We start from the raw sequence: 22,054 nt of genomic DNA, 5'->3' as shown, positions 1-22,054 counted from the left end.
CTTCCAACTTGATAGGGTGTTTTTCCTGATATCTGATCTTAGCCATCTGTTCTAGTTTGCTACTACCGAAATGCAACATACCAGAAACAGAATGGCTTTTAAAACGGGAAATTCAATAAGTTTCTAGTTTACAGTTCTAAGACAAGACAATGTCCCAATTAAAACAAGTCTATAGAAATGTCCAATCTAAGGCATCCAAGGGAAAATACCTAGGTTCAAGAAGACCAATGACATTCAGGATTTCTCTCTTGGCTGGAAGGGCACGTGGCTAAGTCTGCTAGTTTTCTTTTCAGGCTTCCCATTTCATGAAGCTCCCTGGCAGGCATTTTTCTTCTTCTGCTCCAAAAATTTCTGGCTGGTGGACTCACTGCTTCATGGCTCTGCTGTGCTCCCTGCTCTCTCAGAATCTTGTGGCTTTCTCTCTTGTTGTTCTCTAGCTTTTTCCAAAGTGCTTCTTCTTTTAAAGTATTTCAGCAAAACCAATCAGGACCCACCTAATCAAGTTTAATATGCACACTTGATTGATTCACATCTCCATGGAGATAAACTAATTAAAGTTTCCAACATACGGTACTGAATAGGGATTAGAAGAAATGGCTGTCTTTACAAAATGGGATTAGGATTAAAACATGGCTTTTCTAGGGTACATAAATCCTTTCAAACCAGCACACCATCCTATGGTACATTTAGTTGTCAACAATCAGAGTTTTCAAAGCTCATTCCCTTCACTGTCATCTTTGACAAGTAGTTTCCCATAGTACTTCTATTTGGGACACTATTAGTAGTCCATTGGAGTCAGAATAGCAGGGGAAGCAGAGACTGGAAATATAAAGTGTAGTTTAATCAGAAACTCAGGAGACTGACCAAAAGGAAACCATGGGAATCCTTATGGGGGAAATTGAGAGTGACTGAAACTGGGACTTGGTCAAAATAACAGCAAGTATTAGGCTATATATTTTCAAATTGCATCAAAATTTTAAAAGAATAATTTTGAGGGCAGGTCACAGTGGCTCAGCAGGCAGAATGCTCACCTGCCATGCCAGAGGACCCGGGTTCGATTCCTGGTGCCTGCCATGTTAAAAAAAAAAAAAATTTAAAAGAATAATTTTGAAAGGTGTATTTATAAAATATTTTACTATTCTTGAGTTTAAAAAATGCTGTCATAGATTTCATTTACAACTCTTAAATTCCATAATACATTTGGAGGTTAAAAAGAAAGGTAAACTAGGGTGGGCCACGGTGACTCAGCAGGTAAGAGTGCTTGCCTGCCAAACCCGAGGACCCGGGTTCGATTTCCGGTGCCTGCCCATGTGAAAAAAAAAAAAAAGGTAAACTAAACAAAATCTAAGACAATGGAAAAAGTTATCGTTGGAGGGAAGTTTGAAAACTGTAAGCTATGTATACACATGAAAACTTGTTATTTAAGGTGCCATTATGTTTACATATCTAGGGAAAAAAACACTTTTGCATATTAATACAGACTTGGTTAAGAAAATATCAGTGATTTCATCGATTCCAGCCACTTTCTCTCCCAAAAGGCCAAAGTAGGTTGTTAATTTTAGCATATCCAACTGGTTGCTGATTGAGAATAATTAAGCCTTCCTGTGCAGCCCTTGAAGCCATTAGTTGGAATCAATGAAACATTGACTTTCTAATTTTGAGTCATGCATCTTGCTCCAGTTATCCTATTTTATCATCCGAGTGATCCCACCTTGTCCATTCATGCTGCAGGTTCAAATCGAAGGCAGCGTGGTGCACAGTAACTACTCTGTGGGGGTAGAGGTACGATCCAGAGCCCCTGTCAGCGTGATCTCTGAGGGCACTCACCTTTTCATCACCAAGACCCCTTCTTCCACGGTTGTCCTCAGTGGGTCCCAGTCCTATGACCCAGACCATCCCATGATGGCTCTCAGGTGAGCGCCCTAGAAGCTGTGTGACTGCACTTATACTGTACCCCACCTTTATCCTCATCCTCCTTGTGTGACTTTGAGCATTTCAAAGCTGTCCAAGAGAAGTCAGGACCATGAGATGGAAGTAGCACATGGTGAGCTTTATTCAGGCAGTGCTTGGACTAGGTTGCATAAGAATAGAAGTCCCTCTCAGCAGGACACCTTCTAGAGGCAGAAGGTAAGCAGGCAAGAGAACTCCCAAGGGGAAGTGGGGTACCAGAGAGAGGACTTGCATTTCATCAGCATGATGGGGAGTCTGAGTCAGGGAGGTCTGAAGGGCAGTAAAGGGTTGGGTCTTTTATCGTTATAGGATTTGGGCAACAGATATTGGGTGCAGTTTCATGGGGTATGCAAAGCAAGCTAAGCTCTAAATGACTGACAATATGCTTATTGGACCATATCTTATACAGTTGAATGCATAGGAGTTTTAGTTTGGCACTGGTGAGCTCTGAGCACTTGTCTTAGCCTGACATAGAGATAAACAACACAGGGTTCAGTACATGAGGGCCGTTTTGGCCCATTTATCTTACTCTCCCCCTTCTCTAAATTCAGCCTTTGGAACTTTGAAATATTTGGTTTTAGAATTCTGCCAATATAGTTAATATATTTTTTAAGTATACCAACTATAATTAATTGCACAAATGTTTTATTTAGAATCAAAATATAAAGAAATTCAAGAAGGGGTTGAAGTCAAACATTAGCAGCTTTATAAGATGGTATTTTAAAGTATGATATATTTTGGAATATGACGTTTAAATATATTATCTCAGTATTAAAATTCTTGATTTGTGAGATGCACTTGGTTTATGGGAAGCTTGATTTCCAGACACTTCACATTCTCAGTGCCTCTGGGGCCTGCTGTGCTCTGCCTCCTGCCCACTGCCTCTTTCTTTCCTACTGCTCTCCCAGTCATTCCTGTGCCACATTGGCCTCCTCACATGCCCTTGGATATGACAGCATGCATATCTCTCTGCACCCTTGGACCTGTGGCTCCATCTGTGTGCAGTTTCTTCCCTGTGCTGGGTACCTGTTACCACCCTAACTTCCTTCAGTGTGTGCTCAGACCTTCTCAGGGAGCCTGGTTAGAATAACTACAATGCCCTCCTAGTACCAGATACCTCTCACCCTGCTCTGTTTTTTGTTTCCCTTAGAAACTTTCCCCATTCTCACATCTGATAACTTACTTCTTTATTTTGACAGCTATTTATTGTCTGCTCCCTACCCCTCCAGGAATATAAATTCCAGAAGGGTAGAGTTCTTATTTGATGGATTCCTAGCTTGTGGCACTGGGAATAAATAAATAAATATTTATTTAAATAAAATATTATTTATTGAATAAATAAAAGAATCCCTCATACACATATTTGCCACATTTCAGGTGTAAGTTTTGGTGTTTCTTTATCCAGTGATGGAGAGAGAGATGTCTTCTTGAATATCCCAACTCTATCCAATGGTCTTTATCTTGCACAGACCCTGGACAGCGCACTCAGTTGACTAAGAAATGCCCTGTCCCCCAACCCCCCACCTAAGGAGACAGAGCTCCATTTTGTTCATCTTTGTAACCCCAACTTCCAGAGCCCCCAGTATGGGGCCTGAAAATGGGAGCTCAGTGTACATCTGCTGAAATGAGCTGAATTCACTCCCTGGAAGTAAAGAATATTCCATATGAATCCTAGAGCACTATTACCCAGCACTACAAGTGAGCTGGACTCACCAGCTGAACCAGCCCTGCTGGGCAGGTGCCTCTGCCCAGTTGGGAGATGAATGGAGTGTTTCTGAGCCTCATGTAGGCTGTAGGGAGGGCTCAGGAAACCGAGATGTTTAAACTTAGTGCCTGAGTTCAAATTGCTTACAATCCAAGTAGGAAAGTGGAAGACAAACTGTGCTGGCTCAGTGGCAGTTCAAACACTAAACTTCATCTGGACAGAGGGGCTTCTGGCTGTAGGAGGGCACAGGTGCTCCATAGTGGCTGGCCTAGGTTTCCCCGATAATGTTTATCACACTGCAAGGTACTCAATCCCTCCAGGTTCAGATCAGCTGCAGGTTGGGGCTCTGGCTGAATTCTTTTGCTTGACACAGAGTAGGCACATGCATCTTTGTTAAATGAAGCAACTGTGATGGTGCAGAAAGATCATGAGATTGGGAGACAGGACACCTGTAGTTCATCTCCCAGGTAGGCCACTCACCAACTCTATGTCAGGGCACTCCAGAGACCCCCAAACACCTTGTTTTTCCTAAAACTGGAATTTTTGAAAACACACACCTTGTCTATCACATAGGATTGTGAGGTTAAAATGCAGTGTATGTGATGTGCTTTAGTGGAACGTGGTTGTGTCACTTGGTCAGAAGGCAGAAGTATTAGCAAAAGGTATTCACTGTGCTAGGAGGAGGGGAGATACTGAACAGTTGCTCAAAGACCAGGTATGACAGGTATGGGCAGATAAACACAGGAGTACAGTGGCTAAGGGAAGGGAAACCATAGAAGGAGGGGAAAAGCTGGAAGCAAGAATGTGCATTTGTTCAGGGAACCCTTGTGCAAGTTCTTGGGGTTGGAGCCAAGACTAGGCCTGCTACTACTAGGGAACTGTTCCCACTTTTGAAATTCTCCATCTCAGCTATATTATTGATTAAGGGAACTGTCCTCTCCTCCTGACCCATGGTCTACTAGCAGGCCACTCAGGGGAAGCCCCTAAATGAAATGCAGCAGACTGCTGAGTCAGGTACTCTCCGATGGCGTTTCCACCAGGTACCATTGGAGATGTGCACCTGCCAGTAAGCCTGACCACCCATGCTTCAACACTCTCCTGCCAAGTCAACTAGATACGGGGGCTCCCATCATCTCCTTTGCAGCAAAAGATCTCAGCAGCAGCTATGACCAGTTTCTAGTGACACTTATCATCTCCAGTGCTGGCCGGAACTCCTCAGAAGCGCAGGTGTTCCTCTCCATCCGCTCTGACTCTGTGTTCAGGTACCAGCCCCTCCACACACATTCTCCAGGTTCAATTCCACAGGTGTTTGCCCTGAACAGCTCAGTTCCTGGCTAGAGTTTAGAGCAACAAAAGAAATGTTTTGGTTGGTAAGGGGTTTGGCGTGAGGCATGCAGGGGTTTTAGCCATGTGGGGTGGCTACTGAGGAGTAAGAAAGGAGTAATTCGGTGAGGCTTTGGGAAGTGGATCTGCTTTCAGGCTGACCTCTGAGAAGGCAGAGCAAGTAAGGGCTACCAGCCAACAGCTTGTGGGCTGCAGGATTGCACTCAGATGGATGAAGGATGGCAGCATCAGGAGCAGGAGGTTCCAAGCTCCCCTGTCAAGCAGATACCCACCAAGACTGTAGAGCTGCTCCCATGACCATCCTGAGGCTAAGCATCTGAGTCCCCAGGCAGGTGTTTCAGGGCTGAGAAGCAACCATAGCAGGACACCTAAGTGGGCCTAGTTGTAGCATCTTAGATTGTGAAGAACATAGGAAGCCAAGAAATACTGTGAACAAAAACCAAAAAGCCAAAAAAAAAAAAAGAAGTACCACAACACAGAGATCAGAAAGCACCCAAGGGCCCTGTTGTCACCCTAGGTACTGGATGCAGGGCTCTCAGAACCAAGGGGCAATGGCTGGGGCAGGGGTGGACTTGGACGCTCATTGCCTCCCTCCCCAGTGGGGACTGGGTGAAGTAGTGAACAACTGAGAGACTGAAGACTGAGCCCTGCTGCCTACCTGCTTTCACTTGTTCCCCTCAGGGCCTGGGAATGCATGTCACAGATGGGATGCAACAGCTGATCCCTGACATAGCTCTGTGTGATGCTTGAGCCCAGGTGGGGAGTCCAGCAGACCAGTGCAAGTTCTGGCTCTCTCCTAATTCAGTGGGACCTGAAGAAAATCTCGCAGCCTCTCTGAACCTTGATGTCTTCTGAAAAAGAAGGATATTATAGTATCTCTGAGGATTTCATTGGGATTAGATGAGATGATTCTTACATTGAGCTTACATGTGAGTCACATCATAAACTCTCAATAACATCAGCTGCAATGCTGTTATTGATTTAACATAATAAGGATTCAAGGCAGGGAAAGCTAAAACATCACCAATGAATGTGGCCAAAAGACCATTGCACTATTTTAATCTCAAACCTGATTTGTATGTTCCAGATTCGTCCATATTTCCTGGGTCAATTTTAAAACTATCTTTGTTAACTGGAATGAAGAACTTTCTCTTCAAGCTGTGTGTGAAGACTGTGATGGAGTATCCAATATCTTCTATACCTGGGATCTCTTTCTAGTCAATGCAACTGTAAAAAATACCATAAAAGGTAAAAATTATTACTTGCTTTATGGTTGACTGAGAACAAAATCAAGGTTAAGCTGAGATTGCAAAAATTTTGCAAAATACAATTAGTTCTGAATTTGTGCATCTGACCTTGACCATTGATTTGTCAGAGGAGCCTAATTCCTCTGGTTGGTACACTCGTGTGGGTTATTGGGATGCAGCGAAAACATACAAGATTCAAATGTTGCTTCTAATTAACATTTACGGTTGCTATGGTTGCTTTGGTGGAGCCGAACCCAATATTCATTTACACAGTTTTATGGCTTTAGAACATAGCAAGCTTCTTGAAGTGACAAGTGGTTTGATTCACTCTTCCAGGGCCTTTGTCCCTTACAATCATGCTTGTCCTTTGGGAAGGCTGGGCTGGGAGAAGAACAGAGAAGCTCAAGTCAGAAGACCTCATTCCAATCCTCATTCTGCACTCTAGCTTTAGAACTTTAAGCAGTTGTTTAAGATTTAATTTTCTTGGGTGACAGATGTAGATCATGTTTCACAGAGTAGTGGGTGAATTAAGCAAAACAATATGCAAAATAATGCCAAACACTTGTCTTAGTTTGCCTGAGCTGCTATGATAAACACCACACAATGGGTTGGCTTAAACAACAGGAATTTATTTTTAGTAGCTCACAGTTTTGAAGCTAAAAGAAGCCCAAAATCAGGATAGCAGCAGGACTTGCTTTCTCCCGGAGTCTGTATGTTCTAGTGCTGGCCAATGACAATTCTTCATGTTCCTTGGCTTAAATCCCTACCTTCCATGACGTGGCAATGTCCTCTCTTTTCTGGCTTCTGTGATTCTGAGCTCTTTCTATAAGGCCTCCAGTAATACTGATTAAGACCAACACTTATTTAGTTAAGCTGCACTTTACCTAAAAATAACATCTTCAAGGAATCCTATTTACAAAGGGCTCACACCCACAAGTATGTGGATTAAGATTAAGAACATGTTTTGGCTTTTTAATTTTTTTTCTTTTTCTGGAGTACATAACTCAATCGACCACACTAGTGACAAGTTCCTTAGCCTTTGGTGTTGTATGATACTTACAACAGTATCATAAACAGCTTAGGTTTGACCCTGAAGCAAGATTGTGTTCTCATGTGGATGAATATGCTGTGTTTTTTATAGGAAATATTTTCTGAATAGTGAACAGAGAAACTTTTATTTCTGAGCTGGTTGGCTAGCTCTTTCAACAAATGCTATGCCAAGCCCTCACTGACCCTGTACATTTATTTCTTTATCCATTCAGTGAGGCCATACAAAGGCTTCTATAGGAAGAACACTGAGAGCAGCTTCTCTCAGTGGTGAAAGGGGCATGAAGACACATAGTGCAATAATGCCTTTCTTGGCAACAAGGGGATTCCTAAATTCTTATTGGTAAATTAAATTTTTCTGAATCAAAGTTCATGCTGAATGTATCAGAAGAGTTGCAGTGGAAATTAATCCAGTGGCCAAATATGCAGCAAAGCAAATGATTACCTCTAGATTGTTATGCCTCAACCTTTTCTATCAAAGAAACTGGCTCTTCCATGGTAGAAAGTAAAAGCTTACTTCATTAAGACACCATCTGTATGTCCATGGAAACATTTTCTTTGTTATTAATCCTTTGTTCTAAATTCGAAGACAACATTTTTGAGAATTGTTACACTAGAGACTTACTGAAAGGTGAGTGAGTGGGGAAACATTACATGCCTAAGATTGTTTCCAGAACAGTCCATACTGGGAGTGTTCATAGGATTTGGCAAGTTAAGTCTCAAGTAATAGGAACACTCAGAGGAGCAAATCCCAGGTAAAATGGCCATGTCATGTTGTGTCCTGCTTATATACATTTGCATCCTACTATTGGTCTCCATGCCACTGGATAGAAGCTGCTGCCCATAGCTTTTGTCTCATAAGTGTAGATTTTTGAATTTGTCAGATTTGCTTAAAACTGAGCATTCTTATATCATCTGTAGACCTTTTAAAACCAAATGTTTGAGTTTTAGTTTGTTTATTTTTGGTCCCCATTTTTAACCTTGTTAAATGTTTGTTTAAGTTCCTTTTTGTAGATCAGTAGAGTTGCTGGGCTCAAGATTTGATGCCATTTTGAAGTTGTCAGAGTTGGATCCACTGAACACAGAGCCCAACCTGAAAGCATCTGAATTAGCAACCCTGCCACCCTTTTGGGAGACTTCATGGAAGCCCATTGGTCAGTCTACCCTTTTAACCATGAGGGGACCCTCCACGGGGTCCACAGCCGTGCCTCAGATTAATGCTGCTGGTGACACTTCAGTCCAAGAGGAAGCCCCTGGTGAGGCACCAGTATACCCAGAGCCAGGATTCTCAGATGTGGGATCAGCAACTGGCCCACCTGGGACAGCAAAGCCATCAGCAAAGTTACCCACACCCAGCTTTTTCTCTTACTTCTCTGGTAAGTGCCACTGCCTTTGCATCTTAACCCATTTATGTGGGCTCCAGAGTTTCCTTCAGAAGGAACAATGACAGCAGTTTGTGTATGAAACCACAGCAACATATGCCTTTAAATCAGAGAGCCCTGGATTTGCACCTCCACTGGCTCATTCTGTGGCATGCAGAGTCTCAGTTTCCTCTTCTCTAAACTGGGAAAATAAAAGTGTCTACCATAGTGTGTTCTGAGGATTCAGCAACATCTCACATGTGCAGTGTCTTGTTTAGAGTAAGTAATCAAGAGCCATCAGCTTCCTCATTGTTCTCTCTTCCCTAAAGTTCAGTTTTTTGGTTGATGTTAATACTTAAAGTTAATGTTTAAGGTTGAATGGAAGCTATTTTTATGTTTAAAAAAATTGAGAGACGAGTTCATTGTGAGGAAAATTCTGCCGCATTGATTGCTTTTGCCCTCATTATACCCCACCCCCCCACTGACTCCTTTGGCTTTGCTGCTGACATTAGGGCACTTTCTTTCTCCAGGTCTCCATGCTTTAGGTTAGCTGGAAGGAGGGGACCTCTGTGAATTTTTCAGTCCTTGGGAGGGAAAGGCTGATGGGACAGTAGAGTGATATTCCAACCAGGACATTCATAGGTCCATATCTCTTCATCCAAGAGAGAACAGCAAGAAGTGTTCTTGGAAAGTACAGTGAAAAACTCACATGAACAGAGGACAGTATTCTGTGCTTGGAATCAGAAGAATTTGAACCTCAGTTCTCTTACTTATTAGCTTGGTTATTTTTAGAGAACCACACACCTGCCTGAAACTCCAACCCCTCCTTTGGGGAAATGCGGGCCATGGTCTCTGCCTCTCCCAACTGAGATGATGATGAAGTAAAATATTGCATTTGAGGGTATTTTGTAATCTACACAGCACTTTATGGAATCTACAGTGAAACAGACAAAGATTTTGATCTATTAGGAAGGTTGGTATAAATTGGATGGGATTCTGTGATTTCAAATGAAACATTGTGATTTTGTCCTTTCATATAGATTTTGAAGCTTACTATAGTGACATACAAGAAGCAATCCCATCAAAAGGAAGACAACCAGGTAACTGTGAATCCATGATTGTTACCTCATTCCTGGAGCGCCCCTGTGTCCATTGTCTCTTTCTCATAGTTGATCCAGATGTAATATTCCACTTTCTCACATCAGTGCTGCTGAGAGCTCTCCAAAGCCAAAGGGAAAGGTTTCTACCCCTTTGTATGATACTTAAGGACCTAAACATATATTTCTAACAAAGTACTTCTGCACTTCTTAAACTCTATGCTTCAAAGAAACTGAGAGTAGGCACTCTCCATCTTCTATGTCTTGCTTCATGGAGTTTTCTCTGTCCAAATGCATCCCTCAGTACTCTTCCCAACTTGTCAGCTTATCGAGAACTCCTTCAAGTGCTGGGTCAATAACCACGTCTCTGGAAAGCCTCCTGTCTTTCCCTATAGTTACTCCTCATCCCATTCTAGTTATTCCTACATTTAAAAAATTTTCTTATTGTGAAAAATAACATATACAAAAAGCAATACATTTCAAAGCACACCACAACATACCTGTATTTTTAAAGCATATGCCACTATGTATTCATTCACTGTTTCTACGTCTCTCTTTTTCTCCTCCGAGTTTTCCCTGAGATCTTTGAGAGAAACTTCTATACCTAATTTCACTTGTGTCCTCAGAAGTTGCTCAGCTTCTAACATATTGACGCTCAATGAGTATGTTAGTGAATGAATTTATGAAGGATCAGTGAATGAATTATTCATCTAATTTACTGCAGTGATTCTTTGACAGTCCTGTTGAACCATCTTCAACTTTAGGGTGTCTTCAGCCTCTCTGTCTTCCTTCCTGTTGACCATGTACATTTGTTTTAGAGGTTCACTGATATACTTTTCATAGATGCTTAATAAATAAACTTGGATGAATAAAGAAGAATTCTGCCTTTACATTACATTAATAAAATTACTTTTCATGACAGTGAGAATATTTTAACCTCCCAACATTTTTTGTTATATCTTGTTTCAATGACCTTTATTTGAAGTCTTAAATTAACCTTCTCTCTGTAAGCGAAGTCTAACCATCATCTCTTGCCTAGACTCTGCAGTAGCCTTTTAATTTGTTTCTTTATTTCTATTCCTGCTCCCCATAATCATGTCACCACAGCACAGCCTGAGTAATTTTTAAAAATACAAATAGATTGTTGCTCCCCTGTTCCAGCCCTCTGAGGGCTTTCTGTTACATCTGTGATAAAATCCAAGGACTCTGTGGCCCAATATGATTTTTCCCATGGCTATTTCTTCAGCCTCACTTCCCATCATGTCCTCTCACTCCGCCCCTCTAACCACACCACACAAAATCATCCCCATAGCATGTTCTTTTTCCTCAACCTGGAACCTTCTTCCTCCAGGTCTTCAAAAAGTTCATACAAGTTTCTGTTCAGAAGCCAGTTCTTAGAGAAGACCTCCCTGGCCACCCTCTAAAACGAACCCCATTTCTGTTCCCACCACTCTCTCTCTCTCTGTTCCTTGCTTCATATTCTTTCATGACACTTACTATTAACTGACTTTGTAATATTTATGTAAGTGTTTTCTTGTCTATTTTTTCTGGCTCCCTCACTAGTAAATTCCAGATAGTGGGGACCTTTTTGATCTGGTTCACTGCTGTGTCTCCAATTCCTAGAATAGCGCCTCTGGCTTAGTGGGCTATAAAAAATATTTGTTGAATACATGGATGATGGAAAGAAGGAATATGCAATTGTTCAACTAATTATATAATAACCAAATACATCTCTTGAATATAATTAGTTCCATCATTTTTGATCTGTGGTATCCAGCAATAGTAGATAAAGCTATTAATACCGACTTTGAATCACTAATGCCTTATAAAGATCGTTATGAGATATTTTTCATCTCCCATTGTCTTGATTTATCTTTCTTAGGGAATAAGAGCAACCTTCCAGGATCAGAGCCTAGTGAAAATGATCATGGAAATCTCAGTGATGGGGACAACCTCATTGATCCATTCTACTCCACTGACAGAGCCATGCCTTCCCTCATGATTGACTGGTCCAAGTCCCTGATTAGTCAAGCTACTTTTCAAGGCTATACCTCATCAGGTATGAAGCTTCTCTTTGCATGCTGGATTTTACACATGTGACACATGTGCAAGGCCTAGGGAACTGTGTTTTCTTAGTGTGCCAAACATCTTGATTTACGCATTTCTCCATTACGGACTTTTATAGTGTAGATGAATCATTTACATATATTGATCAAAATAAAGCTATTCTTGAATTGCAGATGACCTTTTTTAGCCCATTTTCCCAACATAGATATGGTGATTTTGATCTGTTTTCTTGGGTTGTCACCTTAAGTTTATGGCATACCTAAAAACTTCTCTGCTGAAGCTTCGGATTTCACAATATTTTTAGATAATTTTTATCTTCACTTTTCCCTCTGGATATTTCAGGAAATCCTGTTTTAAAAATTATGGTATTGAAAAACTGGCCTTGTTTGGAGAATCAACCTTGTGGTTTTGATCTTTCCTATTTTCAGGTGAATTGGTGAAGGTGGATTAGGATTAGCCTCCATTCCCTAAGAAAGTGATCCAGTCAACAAATGATCAATAATTAGACCCACATTTAAGCATTTTTTCATAAACAGTGCACTGCAAAGACTTACAAGTTGATTTAAAATACCTCAATCATACTTCCTGGAGAAACCAAATTTATAAAATAACCAAATTAAATATCAAACAATTTTAAATATGCAAAATAAGTTCTTAACAGTATTGTTTTGTTGCTGACTGGCATTCTCAGTACTGCTCATTTTGGGCAGCTGGCATCTGGAGATGAGTTTTTAGCTCTTTATAGGAAGGTATAAAATAAGCAAAATAAGGATGTTTCCCACATAAGAACAAGTACATTTAACTAGTGCCTGTTTTACCCTTGCAAGTGTGTATAAAACCTCTAGATATCTAAGAATTTGTGTGACCTCTTTATTGAGTCATCCTGCCCTCAGAGTCCAACTGATCATTGTTTCCATGCGGACACTTCCTTTTCCATAGGCATCACGGAACAAATTGTGACAATAAAGCCATTTTCACTGAGAAGTGGAGAGACATACGTCATACAAGCTTCTGTAGGTATGTGATGCATTCAATTTGATTTGGTCCAGAGAAGGGTAAAGTTTTAGTTATATTCATACTATCTCATGGAAATTACAGTTATTTCTGACTATCACAGGCTCTTGTTCCAGAGAGTTCTGACTTTTCCCTTCTTTCCAGCTATCATTTTCTGCTCATTATTGCCTACTTATATTAGAGGATTACCCTGTTTCTATAAATTTACTCTACCTTGTAGACAGATGCCACAATTAAAAAAAAAATTATTATATGTGCATTTAATTTGTGCTAGACAACAGGATAAGTTGACTCCACCCTGAAAATTTTTCAGTAATTTCTGTATGTTTATATAAAACCCAACAGAGTGCTACAGCTGTTCTTTTGTACAATGAATCTTCCATGCTCTTACTTCCTTCTTTCATTTCCATGATTCAATATGATATTGCTTTACTACAGCTTCAAGAAATATTCCTTTATAACATTTGTTTTTTTGTATAAGTCTCCTGGCAACAAATTCTGTCAATTATTGTCTGTCTGAAAATATCTTTAATTTGTTTTCATTTTGGAAGTATTTCTTTTTGCTGAGTATGAAATTGTAGGCTGCCAGTTGTTTTCTTTCAGCAGTTCAAAGATGCCATTTCATTGTCATTTGGCTTTCATTGTCAGCTTTCGGTCTTATTATTGTTTTTTTTTTTTAAAAGAATGTGTCTTACCCCCCTCTGGTTGCCTTCAAATTTTCTCTTTGTTCTTGTTTTAGTAGCTTTACTGTGATGTGCATAAGTCTGGTTTCCTTTGTATGCATCTTGCTTGGGTTTCTTACCCCTTCTTAAATTTGTGGTTCAGTGACTTTGTTCAATTTTGGAAAAATCTTAGCTTTTTCAAACATTGCTTCTTTCCCTTTCTCTCTTGCTGCTTTTTTTTTTCTTTTTATGAGAGCAGTCACACAAACATTAGATCTTTTTACTATACCCCATGTTTCCCTTATATTCTTTTCTTTGTAGTTCATTGTTTTTCTATACATGTTTCATTTGGAACATTTCTACTGACATATTTCACAGTTTATTAGTCTTCGCAGCTGTGGAAAATCTGCTGTTAAAATCATCCGTTGAATTAATTTCAATTTTCGTAATGTTTCCATTTTAGAATTTTCATTTGATTCTTTTTCCAGTGAACTGGTAATTTTTCCTATTTATATGTATTTTTTCTTTTTTAGAGATGTTGTGGGGCTTACAGAAAAATCATGTATTAAATAGTTTCCTATATACCATCCTTTTATTAACACCTTGCATTAGTGTGGTACCTTTGTTACAACTGACAAAAGCACATTTTATAATTGTACTAACTGTAGTCCATGGTTTACCTTAGGGTTCACTGTTTGTGTTATACAGTTTCATTGATTTTTTTATTCTAGTAACATATATACAACCTAAAATTTCCTCTTTTAACCACATACAAATATATAATTTAGTGCTATTAATTACATTCACAATGTCATAGAAATTTAATTTTATCTCTGATTTTCTATTGTTATAGTATCTGTCTTCCCCGCGACTATTAAATAAGATAGTATATGAACAGTATCTAGTATGGCATCTGGTATTGTAGTAAAGGCTCAGCAAATGGTACTTGCTGTCTCCATGGTGATGATAATCACCATCATCATCAATACCATCAAAAATTTTAAAGAATTTGGCACATGAATTTTACACTTATAATTTATCTTAAAAAGAAGACATTAAATGTAAGAAAAATCTTTCTATGTAAGGGTAATCATTATAGAATGATCAATAATAGAAAATAGGAAAATGTTGAATCATTGGAGGAATATTAGTTGTGTATATTAGGCTATATCTGCTCAGTGGAATGTTATGCATCAATTTAAAATAGTGATTTTGAAAGTATATGGCAACAAGGAAAATATTTGTGTTATTAATGTGGTTAATAAAAGCAAAACAGAAAATTGTATCATCAGAAATTTGTATCATTACAAATTCAACTAAGCTATACTTAATGTGTGTAGATGGATAAGACTTAAGACAATCCAGGAAAATGGAGAAAGTTTGATTTGCTGGGGTGATATGTTCATTAGTGATTTCTTCCCCTTAAAATAGAATTTCTCTTAGGGTTGTGCTATCTACCTGCCAGCTAGAGAGCACAACATTGGGCAGGAAATTGGTCTGTCTGGTCGACCTCCATCTCCAGGATTGAAGGGCCTGGGATTGTGACAGCTCTACAGAGAAAACACCCAATAAATGTGTTATATTAATGCATACTTTATGGCAATGGTTCTCAAATTCTAGAATATATCAGAATTGTCCAGAGGGCTTGTTAAAACAGGTTGCTGGGCCCACCCCTGTGTTCCTGACTTAGGAAGTCTCATATAAGGCAGAATTATTTAGAGATTTCACATGTCTTACTAGTTCCCAGGTGATGCTCATGCTGCTGGTCCAAGGACCATACTTTGAGAGTCACCACTATAAGGTTTATGTCATATAAATTTAATCTTATGCTATTGTAATTCTCTTTAATGAGTTTAATCTTCATTTAATCATTTCCTTTAGCCTCAAAACACAGCCTATTAGGTAAAGCTCAGTTGTATTTGACAGTCAACAAAGTTCCACAGGATGTGACCTGTCAAGTGCAGCCCCATCGTGGCTATGAGGCTCACACACTCTTCAGTGTTTTCTGCATGTCAGGAAAACCGGTACGTATTGATGAGCCCATGTTGGTCACGATGGAATAAAGATGTTTGCAAGTCTTGAAAGTTATGGCAGGCTCTTTGAATAAAGTTCTATAAAAATGTAAACTATTTTTCTTCCCAATCTGTGAAGAAATTTGGACTAAAGTTTAATGTTTGAAAGTTACTGAAGCATAAATAGTCATCTCCTCCTCCCCACCCACATGCCTCTCTAAAGTATTCCAAAATAATATCCAGTTCAGAAGAGGTAAACTCTGTGAGGAGGATGAACATATGTAGGGGCCAGTGCATGGTAACAGGAAGGGTATGATGCTGGTGGGATAACACAGAAAGAAAATGGGTACCCACTCACCAGGGCACGTAACTGGGATACTTATAGCCTCCACAGAGAGGTCAGAATAGAGGACTTTCAGTAATCCTGTGACAGTAAATCAGGATGATACACAGTGAATGGGCCAGCTGACAAGTCGTGAGTTCAATCTCTGATGCTGCCTAAGGTGCATCTCTAATACAGACTCTAAAGCTGTATTCTCCTTATTTGTGCAAAGGAGAAAATAATTGTGCCTTTTGCACAGGCTCTTGTGAAGATTAAATGAGAGGATGGGTTTTAAAGATACCTAATGCTTGATCCAAAGATTGAGTAGTAGGAATTATAGTCTTACTATGGCATGCAATAATGACAGGACCTAAACTTGCTCTCTTAGCATTGGCTAAATCTCTTCCATTCTCTTGACCATAGACGCCCACATCTGACTTTTCTTGTCCTTGTGTCCCACCCATGGTGTTCCTTCTGTTACAACCTATCTTTGTTTTCTCAGTCCAGTACCAGTCCTGGCCTTGATTCAAGACCTAGTTCAAATGTCTTCTGCTTCTGGACACCAAGGGGGTGTTAACATTATCTCTCTCTCCTGCTTCCCATTTGCTGCTTTGTACCCCATTGGTGGGGAACCTGAGGTGAAACTCGAGTTCCCCTTCACCTTGAAGAGACCAGATGACCATCCAAGATTCTGGGTCAGGAGGTTCTCGTGCAAGGAGAGCAAAAAGACCATGAATGATAAATCCTGGCTGTCCTTGAGGTCCTTGTGGAAAACCCTTTGAGCCCTGTAGGAAAGAAGACCCTAGTGGGCAGGGAAGAAGTCACCCCATGTGCACTGTGAATTTGTGGACCCTGGATTATCATTAGTTAGCCTGGTTCTATCTGTAAGAAAATGCTCAGTGGAATGAAGTATGTAGGTGTGTTTACTGGTGAGTGTAATTCAGTTTATTCATCCATAATATTTTTTTCCCTATGAAATGGATTGTAGGACTTCCAATATGAATTTAGTTACCAGATAGGAAATGCCTCCAAGCATACTTTGTTCCATGGGAGAGATGCCCAGTATTATTTTGCTTTGCCAGCTGGTGAGCCACTGGATAATTATAAAGGTAAGTCACAGTGTGAATTTGATTCACTGGCTGTATTTGCTTATGGTTCTAAACCTTTCTTCCTTGGTTTTCAAAAACTGCAAAAATTGTTAAAACTGTGTATCAACAAAATAAAATTCTTTTTATTTATCTTGATAAGCTTAATATTATTTTTTATTTTAGGTTGATTACCCATTTTTTAGTACAGAAAGAAAGCACTATTATAAAAAAACAAAAACTGTGAAACACAAATGTTGAAATCTGACCTATAACTACTTGTTAAAATGTACTTGGAAATTTATTGCTTTTTTGTAAATATGTTATATTTCACAATAAAAAAAAGTAAAAAAAGAAGATCAGAAAAAGCCATTTGGGTTTGAAGGTTGACCCTAGCAGTGTAATAACTGAAAAGAATTGAAAAACCTTTTTTTAAAGAAAAAAGAAGGCATTATTGTAAATAAGTATTTTTTAAATATTTTAAGCTACAACTGCAATGTAATATAAATGATAAAATGACAAAATGTTTTTCATGTATGAATTAAATACTTAAGACCAAGATATCCCTTTTATACTCATGACATGTGGTATTTGGTAAGTCTTGCATTTGTTATTGACTAACCCAAATCAAAGTATTCTTACAAAGAAGAAAATGTTGGAGTAAAGAAATTTTGAAGGGGTTTTGGAAGACAGTACTATGTTAGCATATTACAATCTCAAAATAAAATTAATTCTGTAGTGTCAACAACTTTCTCCTCTGACCTCCATCACTGAAGTTCTGTTCAGTTTTAAATCAGCCCCTGATGACTGGCCTCAGCTTAGCATGTTAGTGATTTAACCATTTAGAAAAGTATCTCTTTCTATAGGCCCTCAGTCTAATTAAATTAGGATCTCTGGTTGTGCAAGTATCCTCTAAACAACCAGATGACTCCAATGTTTCGACAGAATGAGAGTCACTGATCTGGATGTTTCTTTGATTTGGGCTGAAAAGATTATTTCAGCCTGAAGTATGAACTAGTTCAGTCCACCTGATTCATTTAAGTCTCACCTCTCCTCTAAGCCCAGCTAAAATATTTTCTTCTTCATGAAAGCTTGCCTGACATCTCCAATTAGAAGTACTTCGACCTTTTTCTAGATTCAAGTCAGTTAAATTGAGCACAAATATACTGAGCAGGGTACCTTATAATCTTTTAGGGTGAATATGTTCTGCTTTCTGTAACAGTCCTTTTGTACTCCCATCTTACATTCTTGAAGTTTCTTTAAGTTTAGTAACAAGACTAAATGCCACCTTAAATGTTGATTGAATGTATGAATGGGCTTTTCATCTGACTTAGCTCAATAAATTGTGCCTTATGGAAGTTCTCAAAATGGATGCTTGTCCCAAGGTACCCCATTTCTTAGTGTTAGGCATGTAGGCAGGGACTTATCTTCAGAGCTGGGTAAGTACAAGACTTGCCTCCAGAGGAAAGGAAGCAAAAATTGTGGTGGACATCCTTCTCATGGCACTTGAAATGCCTCTCACAGGAGTGGTGTATTTCAGGGATTTGGGATCTCTGTCAACAAAGCCACCTGGAGACCACAGCACTAGAGCATATATCCGAAGAGAAGAATCTTGGAGTACGGCCTCAGCTCTGTTTGAAAGAAAGAATTTCTTAACATAAATTTGTAGAACCAACTTTCACTTCACAATCACACATGGTTAGTGGTGTTAGATAATTCAAAAGCATGCCAGTTGGCTCTAATTTTCAATGTCAGTATTATCAATTCTGGTTGATATTTGAAATTGAAATTTATAAACAAGTACACATATGCAAAATAAATATATTTTAATACGTATCTTATCCTGTCCCACCTCATGCATGAGTGTCATACACATAGTTCAGATCCAACTTGTCAAAACTGAATAGAATCTTACTTGAAACATGTTCTTTCTACATTCTCTATCTTGATTCATGGAACCAATGTTATCTGTATTAAAATGACTTGGTAAATTGTAGCTCCAGGGGCCACCCAATATCCACTCACTAAGAATCTTGGGGAGAGGGTGGAGCCCAGAATTTGTTTGTAGACACATTTCCCAGTAATTATGCAAGTACCCATGGACCACATTTTTGGAAGTGCTAACCTTCAAAATTAAGTTTCCAAATCTTAGCATTGTGTTTCTGGATGATAGTATTCTTATGGAGATATCTGGAGTGCACATGTGCTTTGTACCTTCTGTGTGGTTCACATGGCCATATCTGTGGCCTGCCACCATTTGGCCTTCATCTACCACACACAACTTCATCTGCGGGTCTCCTCATCAGAGACTCTGGACCAGTGTCACCCAAAGTGACTCGTGTTCCCAAAGAAGCTGTTTCCTGCCATACTTCTGTCTTCATGAAAACTTCCCCTCTGGCAAAAATCTTCATCTTTATTCTAGACCTGTCATATATCTATATATCGTTTAGGAACTGGCTAAAATATTTCCAACCCTTGACCCCATTGAAGAGTTTATATTTCATTTACAGGGGCTCCCATGGCTATTTAAGCACTCATCACATTTTTAATATGACTGATACTGAATGGACTACAAGTTTCTTGAGAGCAGAGACTGGTCCTATTCACCTATGGCATCTATAGTAGGCACATAATACTTGCTGGCTGAATGAATGAATGAGTGAGAACATGTGAATGAATGAACAATTTCCTGACTCCTCTAGTGCACAGTGGTCTCTTTTATTCAACTCTTGTGACACCTCCTGGCTGCCCCCATCTGTCTGGTAATCAGTGCTTTGCACTGTTACCTATTTTTTTTTTTTTTGCATGGGCAGGAACCAAAAATCGAACCCAGGTCACCAGCATGGCAGGTGGGAATTCTGCCATTGAGCCACCAAGCACTGTCCTGTTGTCTACTTTTATATGTCCATATGTTGGGCCTCCCTAGGAGGATAAAAGAACCTCTAAATCAACCTCACCCTTAGCTTTATCTTGATATTTCTGTCATCCATCACCATGCTAGGTACATAGATCTGCTCAACAAATATTCTGTTTATTGATTTGCTGCTATCCAGAGCGAGTACAAGTTGGGAGGGAAAATAGCTTGCAATTCCACCTCAGTGTGAGCTTTGCCAGGACTGAGCCCATCCTCACTTGGTGGTTAATTGATGTCAATCTGTGAAGAGATATTTCTCTATCCCATTTGTCCAGGGTGACTCTCTTCTGCCATATTCTCTTACAGTCATGATTTCTACTGAGATCACAGATGGCGAAGGCTCCAAGTTACAGCCCTGTGCTGTGGCAGTGACTGTGCTGCCCCGTTTTCATGGCAATGGCTGCCCCAGCGAGGATCTGTGAGTAATAGTACACAGAGACATCCTACAGCAGGGTTTATATTTTCTAGGGAGATGCCACTTCCCCAGACTGTCATCAATATGGAGTAAAAGTATGACAAATCTCATCCCCTCCAAATGAGTGAAAGAAATAGATTTAGCTCTACTAAATCTGCCAACTGGTGTTTCCATGGCATTTGCGTACAGACTTCAGTTCCTATAAAACGTATCCTTCTTTTCTATCAATAGGCTAATTGAGGTATCATTTACATACCATATAGTTCGCCCACTTCAGTATTCAATTCCATGTTTTTTAGTATATTTATAGAGTCATGCAATCATCATCATGATCCAGTTTTAGAACATTTTCATTATCCCCCAAAAACCTGCTCACTAGTAGCTTCCTCCTCCCAGCCCCAGATGAGCACTGAAACTATATACTTTCAGTCCAGTTGCTTGTCTGGACATTTCATATAAATGGGATGATACAATATGTCATCTTTTGTAACTGGCTTCTTTCACTTAGCATAATGTTTTTGAGATTCATCCATGCATGTATCAGTTTTTTATTTGCTTAATAATATTTTATTGTATGGGTATACCACATGTTGTTTATTCATTCATCAGTTGATGGACATGTAGATTGTTTCCACTTTTGGGCTAATGTGAATAATGCTTCTATGAGCATTCTTGTGCAAATTTTTGTGTGGACCTATGTTTTCATTTCTCTTGGTAGATACCTAGGATTAGAATTTCTGGGTCATATAGTAGCTCTGTGTCTAATCATTTGGGGAACTGCCAACTGTTTTCTAAAGTTACTGTATGATTTTACATTCCTACCAACAATGCATGAGGGTCCTACTTTCTCCACATTCTCACCAATGCTTGTTATTGTCTGTCTTTTTTATTATAGACTTCATAGTAGGGTGTGAAGGGGTATCTCATTATTATGGTTTTGATTTGAATTTCTCTAATTACTAATGATGTTGAACATCTTTTTATAAACTTTGGAGACCTATGTATTCTCATACTTTGTCCATTTTTTAGTCAGATTATTTGTCCCTTTTTATTGAAAACTTGACATTTTAGATAATATTTGAAACAAGTCTCATACTGATGTCCCACCCCCTAACTTTTCCTCATCTTGTTGTTGCTTTATTTTCTCCATAGTTTTTGTTGTTTGTTGTTGTTCATTGTTCTAGTTTGCTAGCTGCTGAAATGCAATATACCAGAAACGGAATGGCTTTTAAAAAGGAAAATTTAATAAGTTGCTAGTTTATAGTTCTAAGGCCGAGATAATGTCCCAATTACAACAAGTCTATAGAAATGTCCAATCAAAGGTATCCAGGGAAAGATACCTTGGTTCAAGAAGGCTGATGAAGTTCAGAGTTTCTCTCTCATCCAAGAAGGCGCAGGGTGAACACAGTCACAGTTTCTCTCTCGGCTGGAAGGGCAAATAGTAAGCAAGGCATCATCTCCTAGCTTTCTCTCCTGGCTTCCTGTTTCATAAAGCTCCCCAGGAGGCATTTTCCATCTTCGTCTCCAAAGGTCGCTGGCTGGTGGGCTCTTGTGGCTATGTCGTTCTTCTCTGACTCTCTCTGAATCGCTCTCATTCTCCAAAATGTTTCCTTTTTTATAGGACTCCAGAAACTTATCAAGACACACCCAAATGGGTGGAGACACATTGTCACCTAAACCAGTTTAACAACCACTCTTGATTAAATCACATCTCTAGGGAGATGATCTGATTATGGTTTCAAACATACAGTATTGAATAGGGATTATTCTGCATTTACAAAATGGGATTTTGATTAAAACTTGGCTTTTCTA

At 39.4% G+C, this 22,054-nt stretch overlaps 1 protein-coding gene across 1 annotated transcript in view; it reads left to right on the top strand.

Annotated features, from left to right (window-relative positions):
- The window catches only part of PKD1L1 (polycystin 1 like 1, transient receptor potential channel interacting), a 172,752-nt gene that overhangs the window by 60,084 nt on the left and 90,614 nt on the right, over positions 1-22,054 (top strand). Inside the window, exons 13-22 of the mRNA XM_077157478.1 lie at positions 1,732-1,913; positions 4,696-4,917; positions 6,087-6,247; positions 8,295-8,669; positions 9,695-9,754; positions 11,634-11,810; positions 12,758-12,835; positions 15,376-15,518; positions 16,817-16,937; positions 20,134-20,245. Of these exons, the coding sequence (XP_077013593.1) occupies positions 1,732-1,913; positions 4,696-4,917; positions 6,087-6,247; positions 8,295-8,669; positions 9,695-9,754; positions 11,634-11,810; positions 12,758-12,835; positions 15,376-15,518; positions 16,817-16,937; positions 20,134-20,245 (1,631 nt within the window). The remainder of the gene's footprint in view (positions 1-1,731; positions 1,914-4,695; positions 4,918-6,086; positions 6,248-8,294; positions 8,670-9,694; positions 9,755-11,633; positions 11,811-12,757; positions 12,836-15,375; positions 15,519-16,816; positions 16,938-20,133; positions 20,246-22,054) is intronic.

Source organism: Tamandua tetradactyla, chromosome 1 (assembly GCF_023851605.1).
Source record: "Tamandua tetradactyla isolate mTamTet1 chromosome 1, mTamTet1.pri, whole genome shotgun sequence".
NCBI lineage: Eukaryota > Metazoa > Chordata > Mammalia > Pilosa > Myrmecophagidae > Tamandua > Tamandua tetradactyla.
The sequence above is the reverse complement of the archived record's forward strand: the minus strand, read 5'-3'. Positions and strand labels throughout refer to the sequence as shown.